The 26,539-nt window shown below is 49.5% G+C and overlaps 1 protein-coding gene across 4 annotated transcripts in view; it reads right to left on the bottom strand.

The window, feature by feature from the left end:
• The window catches only part of UNC13D (unc-13 homolog D), a 49,650-nt gene extending 23,315 nt beyond the window's left edge, over positions 1–26,335 (bottom strand). Inside the window, exons 1-11 of one of the 4 annotated variants that reach the window (XM_054047486.1) lie at positions 26,235–26,335; positions 22,538–22,683; positions 22,260–22,324; positions 9,869–9,901; positions 9,115–9,222; positions 8,309–8,368; positions 5,764–5,830; positions 5,232–5,424; positions 4,130–4,174; positions 3,242–3,310; positions 600–669 (exon numbers count right to left, since the gene is read on the bottom strand). In XM_054047486.1, coding sequence (XP_053903461.1) covers positions 600–669; positions 3,242–3,310; positions 4,130–4,174; positions 5,232–5,424; positions 5,764–5,830; positions 8,309–8,368; positions 9,115–9,222; positions 9,869–9,901 — 645 coding nt within the window. In that variant the 5' untranslated portion in view covers positions 22,260–22,324; positions 22,538–22,683; positions 26,235–26,335. Of the gene's footprint in view, positions 1–599; positions 670–3,241; positions 3,311–4,129; positions 4,175–4,515; positions 4,561–5,231; positions 5,425–5,763; positions 5,831–8,308; positions 8,369–9,114; positions 9,223–9,868; positions 9,902–16,481; positions 16,558–22,259; positions 22,325–22,537; positions 22,766–26,234 lie in introns of those variants that run through there. The other 3 variants (XM_054047485.1, XM_054047484.1, XM_054047487.1) reach the window with 3 other exon arrangements.
• Between the last annotated feature and the right edge of the window lie 204 nt (positions 26,336–26,539).

A 26,539-nucleotide genomic window follows, 5' to 3' on the forward strand; every position in this document is an offset into this window, starting at 1 on the left:
AGATAGACAGATGGATGGATGGCTGTCAAACACTGGAGTGTCAGCGGTAGGGGGATGCCCATTCAGCTAATAGGATCCATCACATTAATACGGCAGGAATTTGTAATATTAGACAATTAACATTTATATTTAATTTAAAAAATGACCCGTGGCTGGAGGCACTTTTCCTTATTTCCTAAATGAGTCTAATTTTTCAATACAAAATCCACCAGCAGCAAAGCTGTTGTACATCACAGCATTGAGCATGACCAATAAGACTTTGCTTATTTACGATATAGCTGAGAATTACATTAGAATTACCCTGGCCTGAGGGATTGATGATTGCCTGGGGGGAAGGGGGAAATAGCGAAGGCCAGCAGCCCCGGTTAGTCATTAATTCCTTAAGGAAGTAGGGTCCATTGGTGAGAGACCTGGGTTCTATTACTGGCTCTGCAGTTGATTGGCTTTGCAGACCTCAGTTTACCTTTCTGTCACATGGGGACTACAGGGCTGCCCAACCCCTGTGAGATTTAATTAATGCTTGTGACATGCTTTGAGATTCTCAGAGGAAAGATGCTATAGAACAACAGAGCATTATAAGCCTACGTTCCCACGCTCACCTGCAAGCGAAGAACCAAGTTCCCAAGGAAGTCATCCTGCCCTTTGTCTTTCCGAACCTCCTTAAACATCCTGGAAAGGAAAATATAAATCAGCTGGGTGAAATGAGAAAATCTTTTCCTGGGAATGTAAAACATCTAGAGGCTGTGCAATGCACTGGAGGGGCCAATCCTGCACTGGGCCCAGGAGACGGGTGTGATTGGAGAGAACAGAAGAATGTACAGATGGTCTGACCCGGAATTGTCAATGGTCCATCTAGCCCAGTATCCTTTCTTCTTACAGTGGCCAATGCCAGGTGCTTCAGAGGGAATGAACAGAACAGGGACGTTATCAAGTGATCCATCCCCTGTCGTGCAGTCCCAGCTTCTGGTAGTCACAGGTTTACAGACACCCAGAGCATGGGGTCGTGTCCCTGACCAGGCTGGCTAAGAGCCATTGATGGACCTATTTTCCATGAAGTTATCTAATTCTTTTTTGAACCCAGTTATACTTTTGGCCTTCACAACATCCCCTGGCAAAGAGTTCCATTGACTGACTGTGTGTTGTGTGAAGAAATACTTCCTTATGTTTTTTAAACCTGCTGTTACTTTCCTTGGACGATCGCTGGTTCTTGTGTTGTGTGAAGGTGTAAAGAACACTTCCCCCTATTCGCTTTCGCCACACCAGTCATGATTTTACAGACCTCTATCACATCCCCTCCTTAGTCATCTCTTTTCTAAGCTGAACAGTCCCAGTCTTTTTACTCTCTCCTCATATGGAAGCTGTTCCATGCCGATAATTTTTGTTGCCCGTCTCCCTCTTGTTTCTATGATTCTGCAAAACCCTCTCTCCGTCACCTGGGAGTCTCAGCACCAAAATTAAGTGCTAAACTAGGGAAGCAAATGATAAGGCACTTTCTCAGCATCTCCTTCTCAACATTGGTGGATGCAAAGTGCCTGTAGAGCCGGAAACAGCCTGGGTGCAGAGATCATAAACACTCAGTGCTGGTTGATACTCATTTTCCATTCCAGTATTATGCAAACTGAGCAAGTTAATATGCAGATAAGCTGTGGCCCAAGACATGAGCCCCTGGTCCTCCAGGTGCCCCTGGAAGTCAGGAATTTGGAGACCACTGGCTCTATGTCACTACGGGCATGGCTACACTGCAGGCTGTTTGCCTGCCTTCGCCCAACCCTCCTATAATCCACACTGAAAGCTCTCAAAGGTGCATCTAGGGGAGCATTGTACCCATAGGTGCCAACTCCGTGGGTACTCCAGGGCTGGAGCACATACAGGGAAAAAATGGTGGGTGCTGAACACCCACTGGCAGACCTCCCTCTCCCCCAGTGCCTCCCGCTGGTGGGCCCTGCTGATCAGCACCTCCCCGCTCTCCCCATGCCTCCCACCCAGCACAATCAGCTGTTTTGCAGCACACAGGAGGCTCTAGGGTGGAGGGGGGAAGAGCGAGGACGCAGCGTGCTCGGGGGAGGGGACAGAACGAGGCGGGGTGGGGATGGAGCGGGGGTGGGAAGAGGTGGGGCAGAGCCTTGGGGGAAGGGGTGGGTGGAGGCAGGGCCTGGGGAAGAGCTGAGGATCAAGCACCCCCCGGCACATTGGAAAATCGGCGCCTGGGATTGTAGCGCGCTTGAGTGCCCATCTTTGAGGTATGGGGCAGAGTGTGTGTTGAGCCCTGACCTGGCCCCTGACAGACCCATGGCTTGTCCCAGGATCGGGAGGGACAGAAGTGAGCAGCGTGCAGAGCCAGAAGCGCCTCAGCTTAAGGTGTCGGAGGGCTAAAGCCATTTCTACAAAGGGGTCCAGGGAAGACAGACAAGTTCTCCCACAACACACCACAAAACAATTCCTAGAGAGGCTCCACTTGATGAGGAGCCATGAACTCTGGGATACGCCCCCAGAAATCCTTGTCCCAGCCACAGGTAGATGCGGTGCCAGTGTGGACACAGCTAACCAGGCCTGGGTTCTGTGGCCATGTGGATTCTCGGAGCAGGGTTGGCTAACACATGCACATGAGCTAGGACACGTGGTACACCTGTCACTGAGACATGACGGCAGAACTGTGAGTGGGAAGAGGAGGCTGTGGCCCAGCAAGGAGGCGTTCATCACCAATCAGAGTCCTTGCCACATCCAAAATTCATGTGCCCTGGTCTCTTGCGGTCTGCACGCTGGGTCTTGTTACTCCAGTACAGCAGACACCAGGATCCCAGGCTGGAGTACATCAGGCCCATCATTGTAGTGACCTATCTGGTGCTGGGCTGGGAAAGGGAACTATCTGCATCTCTCTTTAAGGACATTCCTGGTACCTCTCCAGTGGAGCTCCATGCTCAGAGGAGGCTGCCCATTTTAGCCCCCCAGAGGAAACATTACTGCGGCAGATAAGGATTAACTAGTGTGAAGAACAGGACACCGGAGTCAAAGAGCAAATCTCCACAGGAGGGATGGCGAGCGTGCGAGCTGCTCCCATGCCTACAGCACAGCAAAGCGAAGGTTTGACGCCGACCCCCCAAACTCAGCAGGGGAGCCTCCCAAGAGCATGCTGAACAAGGACCTCACAGTGCTGCACTCAGAGCAGCATTCAAGCCAAGTGCGTGCACTGCTAACAGAGCGGGGTGACTGACAGCCCATCCACCCACTCCCCAGTACCGACCTCTTCAGGCCATGGAGATCTGTCAGCTCTCCCAGCTTATGCCGCACGGATTCCTCCATGTCCAAGTCCCTGCCGGGGAGGGTCAGAAACACAGCAGGTGAGGAGGGGGCACATTGAAAAATGCATCATTAACATTAGTTTGCCAAGGAGCCGCGGGGTCAAAGTCAGGACTAAGGAAGAGGCCCCCAATACACGGACTCCACCAGGCCAGAGGAAAGTCACAGAAGGGGGAAAAAATCAGGAGTTCGGGGAGGAGAGATGATGCCCAGATACAGTGCAGTGCTGGGGGCGGTATAAAACCCTGCAGAGCTAGATGCGAGAGCTGCAGAGTTCTTGCAACAACTGTGGCAGGGAGCCTCAACTCCCCACCCCCGCCCCAACTCCAAGGCCATCCTCATCCGTCATAAAGAAGGCAAAAGGGCACAAGCCCCAGTTTGACAACGCCCGGGTACGTCACCTTTGTAGAGATTACACAGACCCAGGGCACAGGGGTTGGGGCGAATGCAAATCTGGCTTTATTTCCTTGTCCCTCAGACGCCTCCCTCCTTCCTAGAACCTTGACATAGAAATTCAGGGCTGGAGTCTCTGTTGCCTTTCACCTCGTGGAACCCTTTCCACCTGTGCAAAGTGACTGCAGAATGCAACTCCTCTGATCCGATGGCACAGTGCACTCACTTTCCACAGGCGTAAAGGACAGTGTGCGGCCAATGGCTGTGGAGGACTGGGACCCGTGTATATTACTGGGGTTCCACACAGGGATCTGTGAGGGTGCAGGCTGCAGGAGTAGTGCTCTCAGAGCCCTGTCTCAGAGCAGGATCTCTCCACACAGACCGGTCTTGAGTTTTCAGTCCCAAGTCGGCATGGGTCCGTACACTCGATCACACTCACCACATGTCCAGATGGAAGCTGGAATTTGCTTCATCATCAAACTCCCTGCAGGACACAGAATCAGAAAACGTTACTTCTGGGATTTTGAGAGCATTTGCACACAGGCCACAAATATTAGGAAGGGAGGGTGAAGGAGAGAGAGATTAAAGGCAGGCAGCCCCCCACCCCGCCCCCACCACAACCTAGAAACAGTCTAGGGCTGGGGTGTAGCTTTGTGTCAATGAAGACGAGTCAGGCCCCTGGAAACCCTGGTTATTACAGCTGGGCTATCACAATTGCTCTCTAGTTCACTCAGGGCACTCCCAGGTTTATGGATGGACAATATGCTCCAAGTCCTCCGTTTGTGTTCTGATTCCTAGAGTGGTGGCAGGCCTTTGGCTGATTACCTTCAGATTTTTCCGGTTTGCCCAAGAATACTAGAAAGAGAAGCCCCCAGGCTGCCAAATATGGAAGACACAAGGCAAAATTATTCATAGAAGATCCAAGGAAGTCTAATCCCTGCAATAGACCAGGCCTGCTGGACAGGAGCCAGATGCCCACTGAGGCGTATCAACTTCAAAAATTAAAAATCCCCACATCAGCTGGTCTCAGAGCCTGGGTCTACAGACTTGGGTTCATGGGGCTTGTGCTACGGTACTAAAAATAGCCCAGCCCCTTCGCAGGGTCTCAGAGCCTGAGCTCCAGCCGGAGCAGGAATGTCTGTATGGCTATTTTTAGTGCCGGAGCGTGAGCCCAAGTCTGTAGACCCAGGCTCTGAGATTCATTGCTAGGGGTGTTTTGGTTTTGCAGCGTAGACATACCCTGAGAGATCATTGCACCTCACTTTTCCACTGTCTCCAATTTCTTTACCAGGCTGAAACAACACAGGAGCTTCTGCTCTTTCCAACAAGCAGAGGCCTGTGTTTATAGCACAGCATCCTGGCTTGTAATCCTGCCAGTCCCCCCACCCCTCACAACCTACTAGCAACGTTACCTCCCAGTTTATGTCAATCACAAAGACCAAACTTTGGACCTAGATTCCTTGCCAATGGTCCTTGCAAGCAGAGAGGAGACAGCTGTGGCAGCAGAAAAGGGAAAGGAAGGGACAAGGGGGAAGACTTACAGTATAAATGTCTCATTCCACACAGGATTGAGAGTTTGATTTACGACTTGAGTGCGGTGGGTCTGGTCTTCGGGGATCATGTCTTTCACCACGGCCTTTAATGGCTTCTTGTTCTCTGGATGGGAGCTGCTGTCGCTGGAAGGCTCTTGTCTCTTTGATTCTATCCCCAGCAGGCAGTACGGGTCACTGAACCCTACAACCACAAGGTATTAAAAAAAAAAATCCTCCAACAGAATTAGCTATTGTGACAAAATGCAACACCCACCCTTTGTACCAAGGTCCGCCTGCCTCTCGGGGGGGAGTGAACAATGATAACAATACTTTGCACTGGGCACCTTCAAGCTGAGGAGCTCAAAGCGCTTCACAAACATTAATTAATCCTCACATCACATCTTAAAAATAGGGATATGGGCGACCAACTTGCCCAAGGTCAGACAGCAGATGTGAGAACAGAACCCAGATCTCCTGGCTCCCAGTCCCCTGCTCTAATCAGGTACATTTGTATGTGTGTCATACATGTAATCACACTTACCACTGACATCTTTACCCAGAATGCCTTTGGCTTGCTTCACAGTCACTTTCAGACAAAAAATAGGTTTCTGGAATTAAAAAAAAAAAAAAAAAAACTCATCTCACCTGAAGGAAAAAATCTCCATCATACACAGAAGTGAATGTGTGTTCGATTTATTTGTAAACTCCATGATAAAACAAGGAAGCAGCACACAGTTTCGCTATTGCCAACCCTACACACTCAAATATCAGGCCCCAAAAAATCATGAGAAAATGGCTGAGAAAAGATCTTTTAAAAATAATAGATTTGGAGGGTTTTTTTTTTAAATTTGCCTTCTGGGTTTTTTTAGCTTTTATGGAGCACTCAGGTCATATTTCTCCACAACCAAGAGGACTAGAAACTTACTTTTTAAAAAAAATGAAAGCTGATTCTCACATAATCACGTGTCTGCCTTAAACTCCCAGCTTCTGGAAACATCAAGCATAGCTCTCCCCTTCCTTCCTCTCTGTACACATCTGCCTGCTGCCATTTCTGATTCAGCTTCTGTGGCAATTCCCCTCTTGCCGAGCCCTCCCCTGGATGCACAGCAGCCCCTTCAGAGCCCTGTAGGAAATGCAACTGACCACTGACAAAGAGTGAAACTGACCATACGTTGTGCTGTCAAGCACACAAAGTACTGTAAACAAGCAGAGGCTTGTCTTTAGAGCATAACCTCCTGACCTGTGACCCTGCCAGTCCCCTTCAACCACTAGCACACATTACCTCCCAGACTGCATCAATCATGAAGACCAAAGTTTGGACCTGAACAAGCAGCGGGGTCACAACGTGTTCAGACGTTGACAGTATCCCTTTTAAGGATATGATTGGAAAGTTGCAGACGGACAGATCCCCTCAGCACCACGTGTGACTCTCTTTAGCTATTTCTTTTTGCTGTCAGAGGTCAGTGCTGAGAGAGGTGGCAAAGTTCTCTCAAGAAACAAAAACCCAACCCAACCAACAATACTTTCAATCGCTTCTGAGCCCTGATCCTCTCCCACCTCTGCACGGAGGGGAACAAATTAGTCACTGAACTTCCGAGGGACTAAAGAGGAAGCTGCTCAGTCACCTTTTCCACCCATGGGAGCCGTGGAAATATGCAGTAGAATGGGCAAGGCCAAAGGAAGCATCTGAGGACAAGGGACTTATGGGAAATATTGCCCCCAACTCCTCAGCAGCGGCAGCTCCAGGCACCAGCGCTCAAGCGCGTGCCGCGGGGGGCGCCCTGCGAGGACAGCAGTCAGGCAGCCTTCGGCGGCTTGCCAGCGGGAGGTCCGCCAGTCCCGTGGATTCAGCGGCAATTCGGCGGCGGGTACGCCGAAGCTGCGGGACCGGTGGACCACCCGCAGGCAAGCCACCGAAGGCAGCCTGCCTGCCGTGCTTGGGGCGGCAAAAAAGCTAGAGCCGCCCTGCTCCTCAGCTCCAGGCCAGGTGCACAGAGGGTCTCTCTCCTCCAGCATTCACTCCCTCCCCTGGGGGCAGCAGAGATGGCTCCTGACAGAGCTGCTGCTGACCACCAGGCTGCATTCTGTCATTCCACTAAGGAGCACCGAGTGGGAGGGAACGTGCCTCATGAGTATGTCAACACCGAAGCTGGAGATGTAACTTCCAGCTCAGGTCGACATACTCGTGCTAGCAGGCTAAAAACAGAAGTGTAGCTGCCATGGCTCGGACAGTGGGATGGGCTCGGGTCCCAGGCAGGACTGTATGCGGTGCAGACAGCCCATCCTGCCGTCCACACCCCCACAGCGACACTTCTGCTTTTAGCGCGCTAGCTCATCTTCCTGAGCTGGAAATTTCACCTCCAGCTCCTGTGCAGTCGTTCCCACGGTCTGGCTCCTACCTCCTTTTCGTAACTGGTCTTTCAGCCCCACAGACTTTGCAGAGGGGAGAAAAGCTGACAGGTGGGGGATCATCCCATATACGTCACCTACCTCTTTCCAGAATCTCACCCTGGGTGGTTGGTTTCCCTCCTTGCTCCCCAAAACATAAGACTTTAATCCGGATTTGATAGCAATGACTGTCAGTATCAAGGGACAAACTTGGACTATGGATAGTCCACCCAGCCAACCAGCTGCTGTCCTACCTAAATAGGGCACAGGGTTTAGGACCAATCCTTGGGGATATCCATATTAAACATACCTCTGGCATTGACCTAGCCTCTATGTTGTTCCACATAACTGAAGCACTGAGGTCAGTAGCACGTGTGCAGGCTATAGATACACACGGCCATGTCACCTGAACATGTTACCACTCTGTACAATGGGGAATCCCTTGAGTTCTTCCTACAGATGCGCTGCCCTGGGGCGGGCACACACTTAAGGGATGATGCCTGTATCTATCACACATTCATGTACACACACGAGCTGACCCTGCTGAACTCAATGGGAGTTTTACCTGGGCTGGGCCCACAGGGGGAAGTGACCCGGCACAAATTCTGCTGGCATTGCAGGTGACTGCGGAATAGAAATGTACGGAGAATGCCCCTACTTATGGGTGGTGTGATCTGGGGGAGATGAGCAGACTTTACCTCCAACTCTCTGACCCGCTGCAGTATAACGTGATGCTCCTCCAGGTCCATGCTGAAGGCCTGTTTTAAATATTACAGAAGATATAGGGTTGGCTTTATAACAATGGGACCTGGGATACATCCAAGGGCTTCCCATGTGGGACCACTACTCCCTTCCTCTGGGAGCCAGCTGGCACTCACAAAGGGTTTGATGGGAAAGGAGAGAACAGCTTAAATTGAGCCTAATCAGGACCCAGACTCATGAACACTTGGGCGCGGTCCAGACAGACTTCCTAGACTGTCCTTCCCCTAGATAATAGCTTCTTCTTGGCCAGACTGCTCCTCTCAGCTGCACTTCCGCCCCCAGCCCCTGAGCAGACTCTGCTGCCCTTCCCCTTCCCTGTGGTTATTATTTTCTTCCCACTCCCAGGGGCCCGACCCTCCTGCGACCCCGCTCAGGCAGCTGGCTGGCGTTACTCCTGCTGCTCTATGACTCACGCCTGTGTCCGGCAGGCCCCCTCTAACTGCAGGAGCTCGGAGAAAAGATTCATGCCTAATTCCTGCTCTGCAGAGCAGCCGCAGCAGCTGCGGGGATCTGAAATATGGCGAGAAGAACTCCCGCTCAGTGTGGGACAGAGGGAACTCCAGGGTTGCGGCATGGAGGGGGCCTCTTCCCAATATGGGACTGAGGGAGTTTTGCAAGCTAGAGGTAGCGAGCGAGCCCCCGCCCGATGGCAGGATAGCAAGAGGACAGGAACGTAGGGCAGGGTTTCAAGGAGCTGCAGGACATGCACTTTCCCTTGACCTGGATGGGCCCAGGGACTGACCTTTTGCACATACTCGTACAATTCATCGGCATCGGCAACATAGGCGGGTTCGGGCTTGCCCTTGCGGTGCAGGATGGTGTAGAGAACCTCCTCGTACAAGAGGTTGAGCTGCAGGGCAAGAGGGTGACAGGTCACAGTCAGCTCCTCTACTAGACATTGTGTGAGCTAGTCATTGTGTGGGTGATGTCTTTTCTGGGGCGGGGTGGGGGTATGTGTACGGATTGTACTGTTAAATGTTTCCTCCATAAAACACAAGGGGAAACGTGTTTGCTCTCCCTTCACAAATTGCGTCTGCTGCCCAGAATAAGCAGCAGGACGTACTGTCTAGAAAGCTCCTGGCCATGTTATCCCATGCCTCAAATCAAGCCTGTAATACTCCCCCTTCAGCATTGGCCCATGCTCAGTAGAACACACTTGCTTTCGGGCAGATTTTACAGCAATGCATTTCCCCGTGCTTTGCTAGAGGGAATAGCTGAAGCCGGAGCAGGCTGGTAGCGACTGGACATTGTTATAATCAAGCCTAGTTCTGAGGTGTTTTGTCAACATGGCAATTGCCACTAATTAGCGTCTTTGTTGGCAGTCTCCACAGAGGACTAGTACTCTGTAAGGCTGGAACCTGTGCTAAGGAACATTGCAGGGAAGGTTGCATTGCCACTGCCTGTCTATATGGATAGAAAAAAGGACATCCATATGCAGGACTGCCAACCCTTTTACCAACACTCCATTGATTAAAGAAACAATGCCAGACTCATACCTCTCGCCTGGAAAATCGGTGGGACAGGTCCATCTAGAAGAAACAAGAAAGACAGAGACACGTTTCCATTCAGTTTTGATGGCGTAACAACCGTTTTTTCATCAGATGTTTTTTCTGAGAATGCAACAAGGCCACAGTTGCTTCCTTCTCCTCTCTGCATGCTTTTAAAAACGACATGTAGATTGTGACAGATGCATTAACTTCCTCCAATAGCTGTATTAAGTGCATGTAGCATTGTGAGCCAGGGATTATATGGACTTCCCTAGGGGTGGGGGACCACAGCCCTTCAGGTGCTAGGACAGCAGGGGGGTGATTAGGCAAATTCACTCAGGTTTAACACCTCCCAAGAGGCACCAACACTCGGAGAGGCTCGCATATACTGCTTCAAACCAGAGTCTCTCTAGAGAGCCAACAGACAAAAAAAGGTCTTTTAGATAAATAGCCTGAGTTAAACTGACTCAAGCCCTGCTTTTGCATCCAGCAAAAGGGCAGAAGCTTTTGTACAAGGGAGGCCCCATTCCTCCCTGGGACAGGTTAGAAGGACATGCCCCATTCCTGGAGGTTCTTGTTCTGAGCTGTTATGAACTTGTGATAGGGTGACCAGACAGCAAGTGTGAAAAATCGGGACAGGGGGTGAGGGGTAATAGGAGCCTAAAAAGCCCCAAATATCAGGACTGTCCCTGTAAAATCGGGACATCTTCCCTCACGGCAGGCAGAACAAACCTTTCTGAGGTTTCAGTTTAACAAGGGATACAGGCAGGTTCTGTACGCCCCAGTAGGGTTTGGTGTGGCGACGAGGCGTGGGGTGTCTAACAAAATACTTCTCCTGCTTGGCATCTGTACTGTGCAGCACTTTCCCTATCAGAGCAGCTCCACCCAATGGATTTATTTCAAGGGGGCAGTGGGAGGTACTTGGAGGGGAAAAGCAGGAGAGAGGGACTGGGACATACTACCCAACAAGGTCCCATGAATCCCCTAGTCAGCCTCAGCTCATCCCTCCATTCCCCGGTCAGCTCTGCAAGGGGCAGAAGCAGACAGGGGACAGTTAGGGGGTGTGGAGCACGTGTAGCTGGGCTCAGTAACCTAAAGCAGGTGCAACCATTGGGTATGAAAGGAGAAGGAAAGCTAGCAGCGGGCATCTGGTAGTGGAGAGATTTGAGAGAGGGCAAATACTACTTGTCTCTCAAGAAAAGAGAACGTTTATTTTAAATAACTGCAAACTTGTATTGTATCCCAGGTGAGGGAAGGACTTTCTTTCATTGCTCTACAGAGGGGAAGAGTGTAGTTTGTTTCTGTTTGGGGATAGGCTGCTCACCCTCCTGGAGAGAGAAAGCCCACAGTGTGACAGGACCCAACCCCCCAGGAATCCTTCACCAGGAGCATAACTGACCTGAGAAAATCTTGGCAGCAGTGGGTCAGAGACAAAGTCTGTAGATACATTTTTAAAAGGCTGGATAACTTTGTGACCAACAAACACTTGTAACTAGGCAAGCCAAGATAAGTTGAGGAGGACCTAAGTCTCATGCTTTCAGGTGTCAGTTTGTTGCCTCAGGAAGGAATTTCCTCTCCCCCCACACTCACCATCAGAAGAGCAGAACTGACCACCTGGGTTGATCTCCCTAGCTCTGAAGCTTCAAATATTGGCCACTGCTGAAGGACATATGGTCATTTGGTATGACCAATCCTATGTGCCTAGGGAGTGCAGCACATTCTTCACTCAGGTCCTGGGTTCAGTACAGTTAAAAGCGAGGCCTTTATGGAAGCACCAGATGCTTCTCTAAGGAGATCTGGGATCTCCTGGTACTTTTGAATGTTTCACATTCTAGTCTGGTGGTGCTACTGTGGACACAGAAATCCATTCTAAACAGGTGGCTGTTCAACACTGGGAAGAAAAAAATCCCCCATCAGGAGGAAGAGACAATTTCTTTCAATTCAATTATCCAGGCCAGTAAGGCAGCCGATCAAAAGTGGCAGCAGAGCCCTTTGCTACAGACAGTTCCTTAGAATCCAGCATTCATGACGCCAGGAGCAAGAGTGCAGGCTTGGAGCAAACATCTCAATTCAGTTCAGGAGTTACTGGTGAGGGACAGATACATTCAAAAGAATAGGAGAGATGCTAATGTGGCGTTTGAGCTATGTGGTATATGAGTATCTTGTTCTATTCATTATGAAGGTCAGTAGTATGCATGATTGATTCAAAAAAGAACTAGATACGTTCATGGAGGATAGGTCCATTAATGGTGATGAGCGAGGAGGGGCAGGGATGGTGTCCCTAGCCTCTGTTTGCCAGAAGCTGAGAGTGGACGACGGCATGGATCACTTGACGATTACCTGTTCTGTTCATTCCCTCTGGGGCATCTGGCATTGGCCACTGTCAGAAGACAGGATACTGGGCTAGATGGACCTTTGGTCTGACCCAGTACGGCCCTTCTTATGCTCTTATGATGAAAGAAAGGACAGATGAGATTCTCGGTATAAAGGTTTGGGGAATTCCAGGGATTATGGCGCAAGGTGACTAGAGGCTTCTTTATGAATAAATGGCTAAGATTTGTAGAAAGGAGCCACTAACCCCCACACTTTCTCTGTTTTCCTAGAAACACCATGATGTTTGCATTTTATTGTCATGTCACACAGTGTGATTTCCCTTTGAGACAGTGTTGTTTTGGGTTTATAAAGTTACTGATGGGGGAGGGATAGCTCAGTGGTTTAAGCATTGGCCTACTAAACCCAGGGTTGTGAGTTCAATCCTTGAAGGGGCCACTTAAGGGTCTGGGGCAAAATCAGTACTTAGTCCTGCTAGTGAAGGCAGGGGGCTGGACTTGATGACATTTCAAGGTCCCTTCCAGTTCCAGTAGGATATCTCCATTTAAAAAAAAAAAGTTAACACAGAAAAGCCAAGAGGACATATAAATCCTAACTGTGTTTTCCAGGAAGGAAATACTGTCCAGACAGCATCATTATGTTGCTCCTTGTTGATATATGGGTGCCTCCTATTAATGGAGAAGGGGTAATAATAGTGTCTGAAGGTTACACATTTGACCTTTGCTATGAACAACAACAAAATGTTTGATCTCTAGTATCAAGCGTTGTTTACTTTATAATACATGGGTCATGATAACGTGGTGGATCCTATATTGCAGCGGGGTGAATTTTTGAAAACTTGCTTAATTTTGTGCATTATGTAAAAAGCAACTCAATCAAAACCAAAAATGAGACATGGTTCTGGATCGACAACACCCAAGCATGGTGCACGTTTGGAGCCGATCCAAGTGGGCCATCGATCTGGTCCTTTTTTGTTTAATGGGTGGGACCAGCACTTCTGATCCCAACAACCCCCAAACTTTGTGGAAGTTGAGCTCCCAGCTTTGCGGCTCAAGCTCATCTCTAAACAAAATGGGACCTTTCCAGCCAATGTCCTTTCCTCTGTCAAAGCCAAAGATACCAGCAAGTCCTCACAAGCACCAAGTTATTTCTCTTCAAAGACTTCTCTGCCTGGTAGTAGGGGTAGTGCAGGGATTCTCAACCTTTTTCTTTCTGAGGCCCGCACAACAGGCTATAAAAACTCCACAGCCCACCTGTGCCACAATAGCTGGTTTTCTGCATATAAAAGCCAGAGGCAGCGTTAGGGGGTATCAAGCAGGGCAATTGCCTCAGGCCCCAGGGCCCCACGTGAAGCTACATAGCGTAGGCTTCAGCCCTGGGTGGCGGGGTCAGGGCCCTGGGATTCAGCCCCATGCAGTGTGGCTTTGGCTTTCTACCCTGGTCCCCAGCGAGTCTAATGCTGGCCCTGCTTGGTGGCCCCTCTGAAACCTGCTTGCTGGCCCCTAGGGGGCCCCAGACCTCTGGTTGAGAACCACTGGGCTAGTGCACACCCAGTTAACTCAGAAGGTGAGTGGGCCTTTATTTCACAGATATTCACTCACTCAACCACAGCCCGAGAACTGAGCAACACATTCCTAGCACGTAGCATCGCCTGATGAGTGGTGATTTCACCACCACAAGCTGGGTGATTAGGTTATGTTTTAACTGGACATGGTATGGTTTAAATTCTCATGTGACCTGTAGCATTAGTCTCGCAGCAGCATAATGACTAGGCACAAGAAATCAAGCGTGGGACAGTTAAAGGACAGTGTGAAAAAGCGTTATCACAGCGCCTTGCAAGAGATCAGTTTCAAATTTTCCTTAGGCCGCAAGTGAAATGAGTGGTCCTTTTAGCTCAGGGCTCAGCACACACATACGCGCATCACAAAACCACCATTCAGTTTCACCAAAGGCAGCCCCCACAGCGCAGGAAAGGTCCAAGAGCGAAGTACCAAGTGATGGTAAACATGCAGAGGCAGACGAGGGCTCAGTAGCACTGGAATGGCAGAGGTGTAATAGCTGCATTACTTACAGGATCTGTGTGGTAAAAAAAAAGAGATGGAAACAAATTTTTTAATACAAAAATTAGGGCCAAAGTAATCCCAGAGGTATTTGACTGAAGTCAGTAGTTACACCCAGGATGAATTTGATCCTTAAAACTATAGGGGGGAGGGAAAGCCATTTCTACCCCCGTTCTTCCAGTCTGCTAGGTTATCCCTGGCAAATTGCTGGAGACAGCTGGAAGCTGTATTTCACTCTTTGGTTCCTGAATAGCTCTGCTTGCAACGATCCTCTCTAAAAGCAGCACATTCCAGCTTCTGCAGCCTCCCGGTCCTTGGAGCACCTCCAGTCTTGGAAACACTGCATTTATATTGTCCCCTACCCCCTGCTTGAAACAGAGTATTGTCCTTCCCCCGGAAGCAGAGTGTAATGACCTTTCTCCCGGAAGCTGTTTCTGTGGATCAAAAGCCTCCCAGCCCTCCAACCATCCTTCGGACTGAGCCACAGGTGCAGCACTGTTTCAAGCACACGTGGAAAGGCCTTTGTTTTTCCTCAATACAATCCCTTATCTGCTGGACCCCAGTTCCACTTCTTCCCCAGTCGTAGGCTGCAGCGGGACTGTAAGAGGGGAGGGTAGAAGCTGCTTTTGGCTCTCTCTCTCTCTCTCGACACTTTCATGGCCCCCATATAGAAACAACCGTCTCTTTCTTTCTTGCCAGTGTAACCCACACACCTCCTGGGTGTGGTGTTCTGTCCCATCTAGTGGCACCAAGACCACTAAGAGAGATCAAATGAGTCTGCTCTACAGCCTTAGCTAACAGCCAATTAGCTTTTAGCTCATGCAGTAGAGGTTCATGCTTTAAGCTCTAGAGGCCCCTGGTTTGATCCCGCCTGCCGATGACTAGGGTCTGTCAGCGTTGCCAGCCGCCTATAGGAGAAATAGCTTGATTAATTTGATAGGGTGTTTTCGTTCTGGGGTTGGTTATTTTTTTGTTCTTTTGCTCATTTGTGTGTGCACGGAGATTATTATGGAAAAGCTAAGCTGAAGAACCAGAGTTTGCAGTTAGTGCAGAACGTCCTGAGGTCAGTCTTGCCTCGAGTGGGAGGGAGTTTCACAGTCTAGGTCCAGGTCTTGTGAAAGTCTCCTGCACTCCTGAGCCTCTCTTATTAGTGGACAGTTTCATTGGTCAGGTAGAACATACCTGATGTGGAAAATCAGACTTGCAGAGGGAGAGGCGACCTGCCAGATAGCTATGGCCAATCCCATGGAGGGCTTTGATTATTAGGACAGATTAGCTTGGGGAGCCAGTGCAGATAGCGCCAAGATGTGGTCCCAGGAACCTTTACGATGAAGTACATAGGCTGCTGTGTTTTGTACTAGTGGGAGATTTTTCTAGAGCACGTGGCTTTGAGCTGCAGTAATCAAGCCTGCGTAGGATCAGCTGTTGTACAGTCTTTGGGCTTGTTGCAGATGGAAGTAGTATTTTTAGCTGCTAGTGCTACTTAGGAATACAGTAGCAGTGAGGCGCCCAAAAGGACCCTAAGACTGTGGATCAACAATCCCAGGGCAGATGCCCTCAACTGTGGAGGATGATATTCAGAGTATGTCCTTCTTCACTGGTAGAATTGCAACGGTGGAACATCTCTGGCAAAGAAGCATAGTGCCGATGCCCTAGTCCCTGCCCGCATCAATCTCTGACTGGGCACTTTTGCCCTTGCTACTCAATAACCATGACTACAATGAGGTTTCTCTTCTTAATCTCCCACCATTATCGCTCCAGTGGTGCTTGGCACAGTGGCAGTGCTAATGTAGACCAGCCAGCAGTGTTTTTACCACCAGGTAATCTAGACCTGCTTGAAGTCTACACTGGAGTGCCCGATTGCCAGAATTGATGGAGGAGCAACAGTGCTACAGCAGTGGTGAAGGATTGAGAGCGTTTAGTGTAGACACAGATAATATAGGGCCAAGCACCTTCTCCAAGGTGTTGAGAGCTCTCATCTCCTTCTAGGTTGGAGACTTTATCCCTCAATTTTGGACCTCAGGGGAACTTCAGGACTTAGTAGCCCCTGGCTCTCCTCCTAGTCCCTCCATGTGCCAACAATTAAACCCCAGAAGAAGCTCTGTGCAGCAACGTCTCAAGCTCTGAGCGAAGTAGGAGCGAGGGGAAGTGAGAACACCAGGCATGAAATCAGAGACGCATAGCATGCAATGTAAACACCTGTTTAAAATGAGAGTAAAGAGACCACATACGTCACTGCTGTCCTCCCCAGGGCCGTCCCCCGCTGGCATCTCGCTGACGGACTCCATGCTGGGGTGGATCAGAGCAAGTCTGTGCTGGATGCAGGAGGCCAAGCCCCAGAGAACACAGCTACAGCCCTGCTTATTTAGGCTTGAACAGCCCTCCTCACCAGCATCACCTCCTCCGCCCCTCCCCTTGTTCATATGCTCAGAGGAAACCACACTCTTTATCTCACCCTGACCATTTTAACAGCAACCGGAAATGCACAGGGGCCTCGTTCAATAGATCTTGAGCTATACTTTCTCCCCTGCTTGTGGACTCCATCGGGGGTCTAGCACTGGGGAGGGACTGAGGCTGCGTTCCTCTGATCCCCGGCTGGATCCTCAGTTTCTTTCACATTATTAGCTATCGAGGGTTGTAAGTGAACGTGGCACTTTACAGACACCCAAGGAGGCATCTTACAGTTCAACTCAGACCCAGGCAATGCAACTGAAACAAGAAAGGCTCTGAAGCAGAGCTGTCAGGGATAAGATGGACCAGGGAAGGCTTTGCAGAAGGAGTGGGAACCCAAGGGGGCGATTGTTAATGGGTGGGAAGTAAAACACTGTTTCAGGTGTGGGGGCTGAATGAGAAGGGAGCAGCAGGGAGAGAGGGCAGAGCACAGGGCCTGTGACGGGGAACTGAATGGAACACGTGTGAAGATGCAGGCAGAGTCGGAGCCACACACAGTGTCGAAGGCGAGGATGTGGTGTTGAGGTCCTGGTCCAGGGTGTGAAGCCAGCTGTGGGGCTTTAGAGGGTGGAGTTCACTGTACACCTAAACGCAGCACAGGAGAGAATCATCCAGACTCCATTCCCGTGAGTTTGTCAATAGCAGAAGCTGTCTTCAAACCAAAGGCCACTGCATCAGAGGGGGTGGGGAATAAGAAATGTGGCTCGGGTGCAGGTGATTGTGTTTGATTGAGGTCAAGCTGGGCCTACTCCAGACTCTGCAGCTCAGCTCTGTACTTAGGCCACTGGAAAGAGCTAATCCAGTTAATCATCCCGCTGTATTACTGGAATGGAAAGGGAATTATCCTCCCTAATGCTGGAAAGGGACATGCTGAGATGTCTGTTCTCCAGTGGGGGTTTCTGACCGGGTGGAGCAGATTTCAGAGAAGCAACTCCTCTCTAGTTACGGGAAGCAGAGTTACAAGTTTTGTTTTACCGGCACTCTTCCCTCTCACAAACAGTTTATCTGATTGCAAATTACTAGACAGATGAGTTAACAGCAGCAACGGCCATCCCCTTCAAGAGATGCCTATCGCAAGGGTGGGCAAACTTTTTGGCCTGAGGGCCACATCGGGGAATAAAATTGTATGGTGGGCCATGAATGCTCACAAAATTGGGGTTGGGGTGTAGGAGGGTGCTCTGGGCTGGGACTGAGGGGTTCAGAAGGGGATCAGGGCTGGGGCAAGGGCAGGAGTGAAGGTTCTGGTTGGGGATGCAGGCTCTGGGGCGGGGCTGAGAGGTTTGGGGTGCAGGGTGCTCTGTGCTGGGATCGAGGGCATTGGGAGAGCAGGAGGGGGATCAGGGCTGGGGCAGGGGGTTGGGGCGTGGGGAGAGGCTCAGGGTTGCAGGCTCCAAGCAGCGCTTACCTCAAGCGGCTTCCGGAAGCAGTGGCATGTTCCGGCTCCGGCTCCTACGTGTGGAGCGGCCCCTGATCCTTGGAGTGGGGCCATGACACAGCTTCCGGGAGCCACGTGGTGTGGCCCCCGACCTGGTGCCCCAATGGCTTGCAGGCGGGATCCAGCCCGTGGGCCGTAGTTTGCCCACCCCTGACCTATCGAAAGGAGCTGAATTCCTGTTCACTTGATGTGTGAGAGGGAAGGATGGGAATCCAGAGAACCCCACAATCAGAAAGAAAAGCAGCCTAGGAAATCTCAAAAGGAAAGAGACAAGATGCTCTGGCTACTATATATTTAATGTATGTGTGGTGTGTACACAGATAAGGATGGGCTTGGTCTTACAATTAAATAGTGTCTTTTAGCCAGGAGCACGTCACACGTTCACTGCCCATAAGCGTAATAAGCACCATCTTGACTGACATTCCAGGGACCTTCCAAGCTAAAAGCATGAGTTGCTACAGCTTGAGCCAAAGAGGACAGGCTCCATAGCTGGGGCTGTCGCAGACTCATATCCGCTGCAGAACGGGCACAGAGTGGTGTCCACACAGCACTGGCGGTACCAGCTGTTGGCAGCACACAGGACAAGGGCTTTGACTCTGTTCTGCTGAAGCTGTGTAATCTACAGTGATTTCTCCCCCATGGGGACAGGAAGCCACAAATGTTGCAGCTGCACCGGTTCAGCTGGTCCTGCTAACTCCATCCCATAATGCAGTGGCTGGTTATGAGAGCATGTTCTATGCAGCAATGATGTGCCCTATGGGCTAGTACTTTAGGAGTCCCAGAAAGCACTGGTAGGAGTGCTGTGTGCCTGGACAATGTCCAAAACACTTATACAAGGGCAAGTGAGACTACTAGCCATTTCATCCCACTGATGTCCTTGCAACCATTTCCTAGCTTAGTGTAGGCACCTTCTGAGTTGCGACCACTTCTGGGGTGAAACTCAGCATCTGTTTAACAGTATCCAACAAACCATTAAACAGCTGGGTTTGGGTGAGACAGGGATTTTCTTTCCAGCTGAAAATGCAGGGGGGAAGCTGAAGTAGGCAGAGATAAAATTGGCCAGGATGTGGGTTAACAGCCCTCAATCTTGTGAAAAATGCTATGAGATCCCCTAAAGATCCAGACAGCCAGACACTAGTTTTACATCTCATCCCCTCTGCCCACCGCCACTGACATACAATTGGGCCAGGACCTTCTGCCCAGTGGCAGGATAAGCACACTCTCTCTCCAGTGACCTTCCAAGTGGAGGTTAATGCTAGTCCATTGATCAGATGGTGGAGACGCAACTGGTGTGGGAGGGCTGAGTTCTTTCCTTACCCTTTAAAAGCTGCTCATAACCATTCAATGGCACTGCAAACCTCCCTCACGGTTTCACAAGGGCTCCCAATAGCATCTGCTTTCACTCCCAGCTCTGGAGAGCCAAACCTTTTTAGCTAGAGACAAGTGGTTTTCATTTGCAAGGGCCAGCAATGAACCCCAAGGGCACAGTGCTTGGCAAAGAGCGTATACGCTTCCTCACAGCACAGGAGAGAAACCCCTTCCACCCCCTCCTACTGCAGCACGGACCGGTCCATCTCAGTCTGCGTCGCCCACAGGTCTTGGTCCTTGTTTCCTATTCAGGGCTGCACAGGGGATCATTCCAATTAGAGTTTCAGTTGGGTGCACAGGTTGCAACAGCCTGGGAGGAACTGTGGTGAGGAAACCCTTCTTTTGTAACCCTCCCCTCTTGCTACTATCCCAGACGTCCAGGGAGGAGATGCCTTAGCAGCGCTGTTTCCTCTCACGTTCATTACACTGCTCAGCTTTAGGGGCCACCTCTCTCCCTCTCCACTGTCACACTGACTGATCCGTTGATCCCCTGTTACAGATCATGCTCTCTTAGGTGGCCAACTGGAGTCTGAGACCGTGGGTACGCTATGGATTTCTGCTGGAACAGCGAGGGCAGTCCCTGATGGACATAGCTGTCCCAGCAAAAACCCCAAGTGTAGACCCGTTATAAGCTGTGCTTTTACGGGTATAGCTTGTTTTGCTCGTGGAGGTGGTTTTGCTCGACTGGAGCAAAGCAATATAGCTGGAGCCACACTAGAAACACTTAGTAGGTATAGTCTATTGGTATTCTTACACCAGTAACACTTCGAGCGTAGACACCGCCCGAGTCTGCCAGCCTTCAGGAGTTTCAGCCAAGTATTTGCTTCATGTTGGGCTTAGATGATGGAGGGTTTCTCCCTCCCGACCTCCCGTATGCTGGACTAGAATGATTGGTCAGACAGCTTTATTATTCCCTACTAGGGTGACCAGACAGCAAGTGTGAAAAATCGGGACAAAGGGTGGGGGGTAATAGGAGCCTATATAAGAAAAAGACCCCAAAATCGGGACATCTGGTCACCCTACTCCCTACATAGGCAGAATCTATAGGTGTTTTGCTTTGCGGCATCTGCAAGATGCCCAGAAGCCAGTGCACCATAATTGAATAATGAAGAAATATAGAGGCAAAATGATTTTGGAAACTGTTTTCATCTTCGCTTTTAGGTGCCGTGTGATAGGCAATAAAGCTTGTGACTGCAAAAGCAAGATCTGATGTAGCACAGCTCACAGGAGGTGCAAGAAGCTGTGGCATAAAACACAGACACCCATTCTCTCTCCATGAGCGGACAGCATCTTTCACTGGGTTCTTGCAGATGTTAAGTAACAAAACTCACAGAAATCTCTTATCCCTGCATGGGCAGAGAGGATGACTTAAGAATTTAGTTAGCCCTTGTATCAGCTTCACCTTCCTTTGGAAGGCTCAAGAAATACAATCCATCACAATCGGTTTGAAAAGAAACACGCAATGAAATAGACATTCTTCAGTCACAGGCCAGCCACAATGCTGTGGTTTTATCATTTAAAAAGACTCCTAAATTAGAAACATGGAAAGCAGCAGTTTAAATATGCGAGGGCCAGTTTTTTTTAAACTCGAAAAGTTTGAGCACAAGAGCCTGGTTTTGCAGTGCTCTTCGGAAACATGGCTGGGGCGGGGGACACAAGTACTTTAAATACAAAATTTGACCTACTTTAAAATTATGATCACAGTGGCCAATGCCCTCTAAACAGACCGGCACCTTACAGCTGACCCTGCTCAGGGTTGCAAGGGAAGGTGCACGAACCCTAGTGTGTATGCATGGAAGGGGCGAGGTCCTTGCTGGCCCTGAACTTAGGGATCAGTTGAATCCCGGGTATGTGATCTCTCCATCCAGCCCGGGGTTCATTCAGGCAACCTTTGCCATTGCATCTGGGCTCCTCCCAAAAGTAAGAGCGTGACAATGATATCAGACACCATTATGATAAAATATCTGATGTTACTGTATTTCTACCCAGAGATTGCACTGGTTACACACACTAATTGTCCTTCCCCCACTCCCAAAATCCAGTACCATGAATTTCACATGAACTTTCTGGGGCAGTGATTTTTGAATATGGATCTTCTGCTAGGGAAGATAAACCCTCCAGCACGTTCACAGGTACCTTGATCTCTGCCCTTCCTGATTCCTACCATGGATTTTTGAGCATCTTGATATTGTGCATCTCAGCTACCCTATTCAATTCCTCTGAAAAATTTCCACCACCAAAGCTCAGGTACCTAGTCAGACCCATGCAAACCACTCAAGAAAACCCAGGTCAAGAGACTGGTAGAGCACCCCAAAGAGAATGGCAATGGAATGATCTGCTATAATATACTGGCCAAGATTTTCCAGAGTAAGTATGAGTATACCTTCAAGGGCCTGTTTTGCAAAGACACCATCAGCACTTTCTGAAAATTAGACACCCCCCCTTTCCAGGCATCTCCAACTGGGATCCCAAAGTCACTTTTAAAATCTGGGCTATTTGGGTGTGCTCCAAACTAGAGTATGTTGCACCAAATAATGGAATCCTCTGAAAGAGTGTTTTAAAGCGGCATTGAATATATCCAAGGTAAATGAGATGCCACAGTTGAGTGATCTGGGAATATTCACTGCTATGGGAGTCTTCAGAGAAAAGCGAACAGATCAACAAAAGTCACTTTAAAAGGGATTTCCTCCTTTAAAAAGAACCCAGTGCTAAAAGCAATTCTCAGTAAATGTAAGTAACCCGCTTGTCTTCCTACCTCTTGGATTGGTTATCCAGCCGGCGGGCCCACAGCCTTTCCTCACTCTTATCTTGATCACTGGGCTGGAAATACACAAAAAGTTGAAAAAATGATTTCAACATGAGTCCCACTCACTTCTCCTTTTAACACCCAGGGGGCTGCTAGGGAGGAGGCTGGGTCGAATGACTATGCAAAACTCTGCCCTGCCTGTTACTGTTTGACAAGTCATAAAGAAAAACCCAAGAAGGCTACAGCATAAAAACGGAAAGAAATTTCATCATGCAATCATAACATACCCTTCTCCTCCTCTTCAGATTCTCTGAGCTAATGCTGCTCTCCTTGGGCTCGAAGTCCCAGTCGTCGCATCACCTGACGAAGCCTCCCAGCATCAGTCTCTCCAGGAGTGTATGTTCAGTGCATTCTGTTGGCTGCCACTCCTTGCCTTGAATAGGATGCAAATCAAATTCCTTTCTCTTCCACAACGCACCCCCTCTCTGTGCTGCACTCTGTTAGCTACACACACAGTCAAGAGGAGTAGGAGGACAAAGATTATTGGTATCCTGCCTAGAAATATGAGAAAGCCTTCCATCCTGAGGGGTCCCCAAACTGCTTCAACTACAGCACTACAGAAAAGCAGCCACCTCTGGGCTGGATGACAAGAAACTGCAAGTGCACAGTATGGTTGCCCCACAGTTAGGGAATTTTGGACACCAGGGCAAAACACTTACTCTTACAAGAAGTGCCGGGGACTTTTAATGCCAATGCAGGGCAGACAGGAGCTTTGTTTAAGCTCTCATCCTGAGGATACACTACCACGCATTTTCACATATACAGGGAACCACAGTGCAGGGTGCATAGTTTTTACATTAAATGCTCTCAATCAAAAGACAACATGCGATCATGTCTCCTCCGAGCCACAGAGATGCTGGGTTCCTGAAGATATGGGGATGGTTTTTAGTGAACAAATTGTGTAACTAACAAGTTTTTCTCTTGGCCTTTTCCAATAATATTAATTTGGTTGTGCCATTTATGCTACCGTAGAGCAGCTGCACATGGGCACCTAGTATCGCACTGGATACGGACCCACTCCATAACCTCTGTACCAGGGCCGATTCCAAGACCAGCTCAGAAATTCTTAGAGGTTATCACAATAACCGTTTTGGCATGGCACAACATGCCAGGGAATTACCTGGTAGGTCAGGACAGGACGTTCCACCACTAAGTGTCCTCCTCAGGACTGTGGGTTCCAGGGGCAAGGAAGGGGTAAAACCCTTCCACGCTGATCATTATCCCAGCATTCCTCTGGAGAGCAGGGGGGCGGGGGAGGGAGGTTTGAGACAAGCCCAACACAGCCATGATTAAAGAATTAATGGAGACCCCAGTGGTTTCAGACTCAGACCTTGGCTGATTTTTCCTTCCTCCTGCTAAATTCTCCAGTTACTGCCCTGGATAATTTAGCCATGCTTCTTTTTAATTAGATTTAACGAGCTTTCAGTGGCCTCTGGCTTATGGAGGACATTGTCCAATTTTTTAAAAAATTGATATTTTATTTGTTCAAAAAGAACAGGAGTACTTGTGGCACCTTAGAGTAACAAATTTATTAGAGCATAAGCTTTCGTGGACTACAGCCCACTTGTTCGGATGCATATTTGTTCAGTTTGCAATTCTCCTCAGAAGCTTAAAATAACATTTTCTCTCTACTAATTAAATCTTTAATACATGTGGCAATATTACCTTTTTCCCTCCCTGATCATTTCCCATTAAGATGAATTCAACCTCAGTCTCCTTTGGTTATTCACTTCCATATATTTGCAGTAGCAGCATCCATAATAGCACAACTCAGGGAAACAGTCACTGTTTCACTGCTTTTGGAGGGGCAGGAAAGGAGGCTTCAGAGTTCATAGGCCATTCCCTCACCAATTTCACACCGTTCTAGAGCCTTTAGACGCTAACACACATCAGCGTCCCCTTGAGACCAAGTCAGATGCTTCTGAGAAAGGCAATGTCAAGTGGTTTGAACTCACATCTGGGATCCAGACTCAGCATGTTGCCTGGGCAACCAGATATTTTATGTATTAATTTACCCAACATACCTACTATATGTGCCCAAGGACCATACATGAGATTATTGACCAGCTTCAATATTGAGAGACTCCCACCCACAAACTAAATACTCACCCCACAATCATCTCTTCCCCACACAGGTGAGAGCCTGAGAAAAGAAACGGGCCCTGAAGAGCAGCAGACTAGGGCCAGTGGAGGAATCACATTTCAGAGCCGAGAGCCCCGTACTGAGACCTTACGGGTGGGCGCTGTGGGCGACCACCCAGGGTGATGTGGTCAAGAGGCGAGGAGCAGGGCAGGCCTGGGGTGCAAAGCCATGGAAGGGAGCTCAGGTCAATGCGGGAGGGGGAGAGGCAGTGGGACCGGGGGCAATGGGTGGAAAGCCCAGGGAGGCAGCAGATGCTAGGAGTGATGGAGGGGTGGCCAGGGCACCACTTCCCCTAAGGCCGGCCCTGTCAGCAGTCCCTGGATATACGGATCAAGACACAGAGGGTACGTCTACGCTGCAATAAAACACCCATGGCTGGCTCGGGTCAGATAAGTTGGGCTTGCGTGGCTTGGGCTGTGGGGTTATAAAACTGCAGTGCAGACACCTAGACTCAGGCTGTCTAGGAGTCCCACAGTCCAGGCTCCTGCCTGAGCCCAGACATCTACACTGCCATTTTTAGCTCCGCAGCCCATGAGCTCGACTCAACTGAGACAGGCTCTGAGACTTGGTGCCCCAGTTTTTTTATCGCAGTGTAGACATACCCTCAGCCAGCCAGCACCCAGGCCCTACAGGGCTAACTGCACTGACCTACAGCAGAGAGTTGAAAGTTACCTTTGAACGGCGTAAAGGGAAGTTTTAGAAAGGTGGGGTTTTCCATACCAGATCATAGCCAGGAAAGGGCCAATACCTGTTGCTCCAGAGTGGCAATTCCTGCTGCTGCTTCAGTGAAAGCATCCTATTGCACAAGTGGCCAATTTCTCAATGCTGCCCATGGAGATGGGGGTGGGTAGGGTGGAGTTCCTTCCTGACCCCCCCCTCCCCCTTTACACCCTAAAGCATGAGATTTGATCACCCCATTGGCTGGCATAAATGTACATTATTGCTCATACAATTATCCAGCCCTTTTCCACATCCACCTATTATCAGCAGCAGCAGAAGTATTTAACCATATGACCTGCCACAGCAGCAAACAGATAGCATCAGAGCAAGCGGGACTCTAATACCAACTCTGAGTTTAATCCCATGATCAGCCCAATGTAACATGACGGATTCACTCTAGTGAATGAAGCTGTGAGCATTGCCCAGCATGACAGCAACAGGAGTGTTATTTGCCCCCCCTCCAGGCCGTTCATAGGTCTATATGCTCCACTATTTGCACCCCCCAACTTTAAAGGATATAATATAATCACATACAATGTTCTATATGCTGACACAATTTTTTGCCCCTGGACTGCAAGCAGGATGACAATTCACAAAGCCCCCGCCCCAAGGTTTCACATCCCCTTTTTTCCAAGCTCGTGTGCATCTAGCCATTTCAAACCCACCCTCAGCATATCAACCTCCTTCCACAGATTCAATCCAAGCCTGGGAACTAGCCCTCAGTCGCAGTCAATTTTAACAAACACACGGACGCCCGCCCGTTGTCTCAATCCCACACAGGTATGTGCATGACACAAACCTTTTTCCAGCTGCTCTCTCTCAGGAAACTCAAACACGCAGCCAAACCAACCAAACCCATTTACCTGAGGGGATCAGGAGAGATTCACTCACAGGGACACACCCTGCAATGCCTGCCACTTAAATATTTCAGGCTGAACTTTGCCCCTTGCTGTCCCCATTTGCATTTGCTATGATAGCCTGCTTCCCAGGCAGTGACTGCCTATAGGTCAGACCACCTCGATCACCAGAGACATAATCAATTGCTTTTTTCCATTACTTACTGATTATAGGAAGGCAGGCAGCAACCCTGCAGGCACTGGAAGGAAAACTACATGCAGGATATGAATGGGGTAGCTGGCTAGCCAGGCTTGTTCCACTGCAATCCCAGAGACAGAGTTACATGACTCAGCTGCTCCGGCTGGAAGTAAATTAATGCAAAACACAGATTTTATTACTAGGAGTTGTGCTCAGTAGGATAACAACAGTGCATTTGTTATGATCTCAGCAGGACTACGCGCATGCTGGGACTGGTCTGCCTTGCTTCCAGTGTTCTGCTTTCCGAACAAAAACAAATGCCAGCATTTCA

This window comes from Malaclemys terrapin, chromosome 13 (genome assembly GCF_027887155.1).
Source record: "Malaclemys terrapin pileata isolate rMalTer1 chromosome 13, rMalTer1.hap1, whole genome shotgun sequence".
Lineage (NCBI taxonomy): Eukaryota > Metazoa > Chordata > Testudines > Emydidae > Malaclemys > Malaclemys terrapin.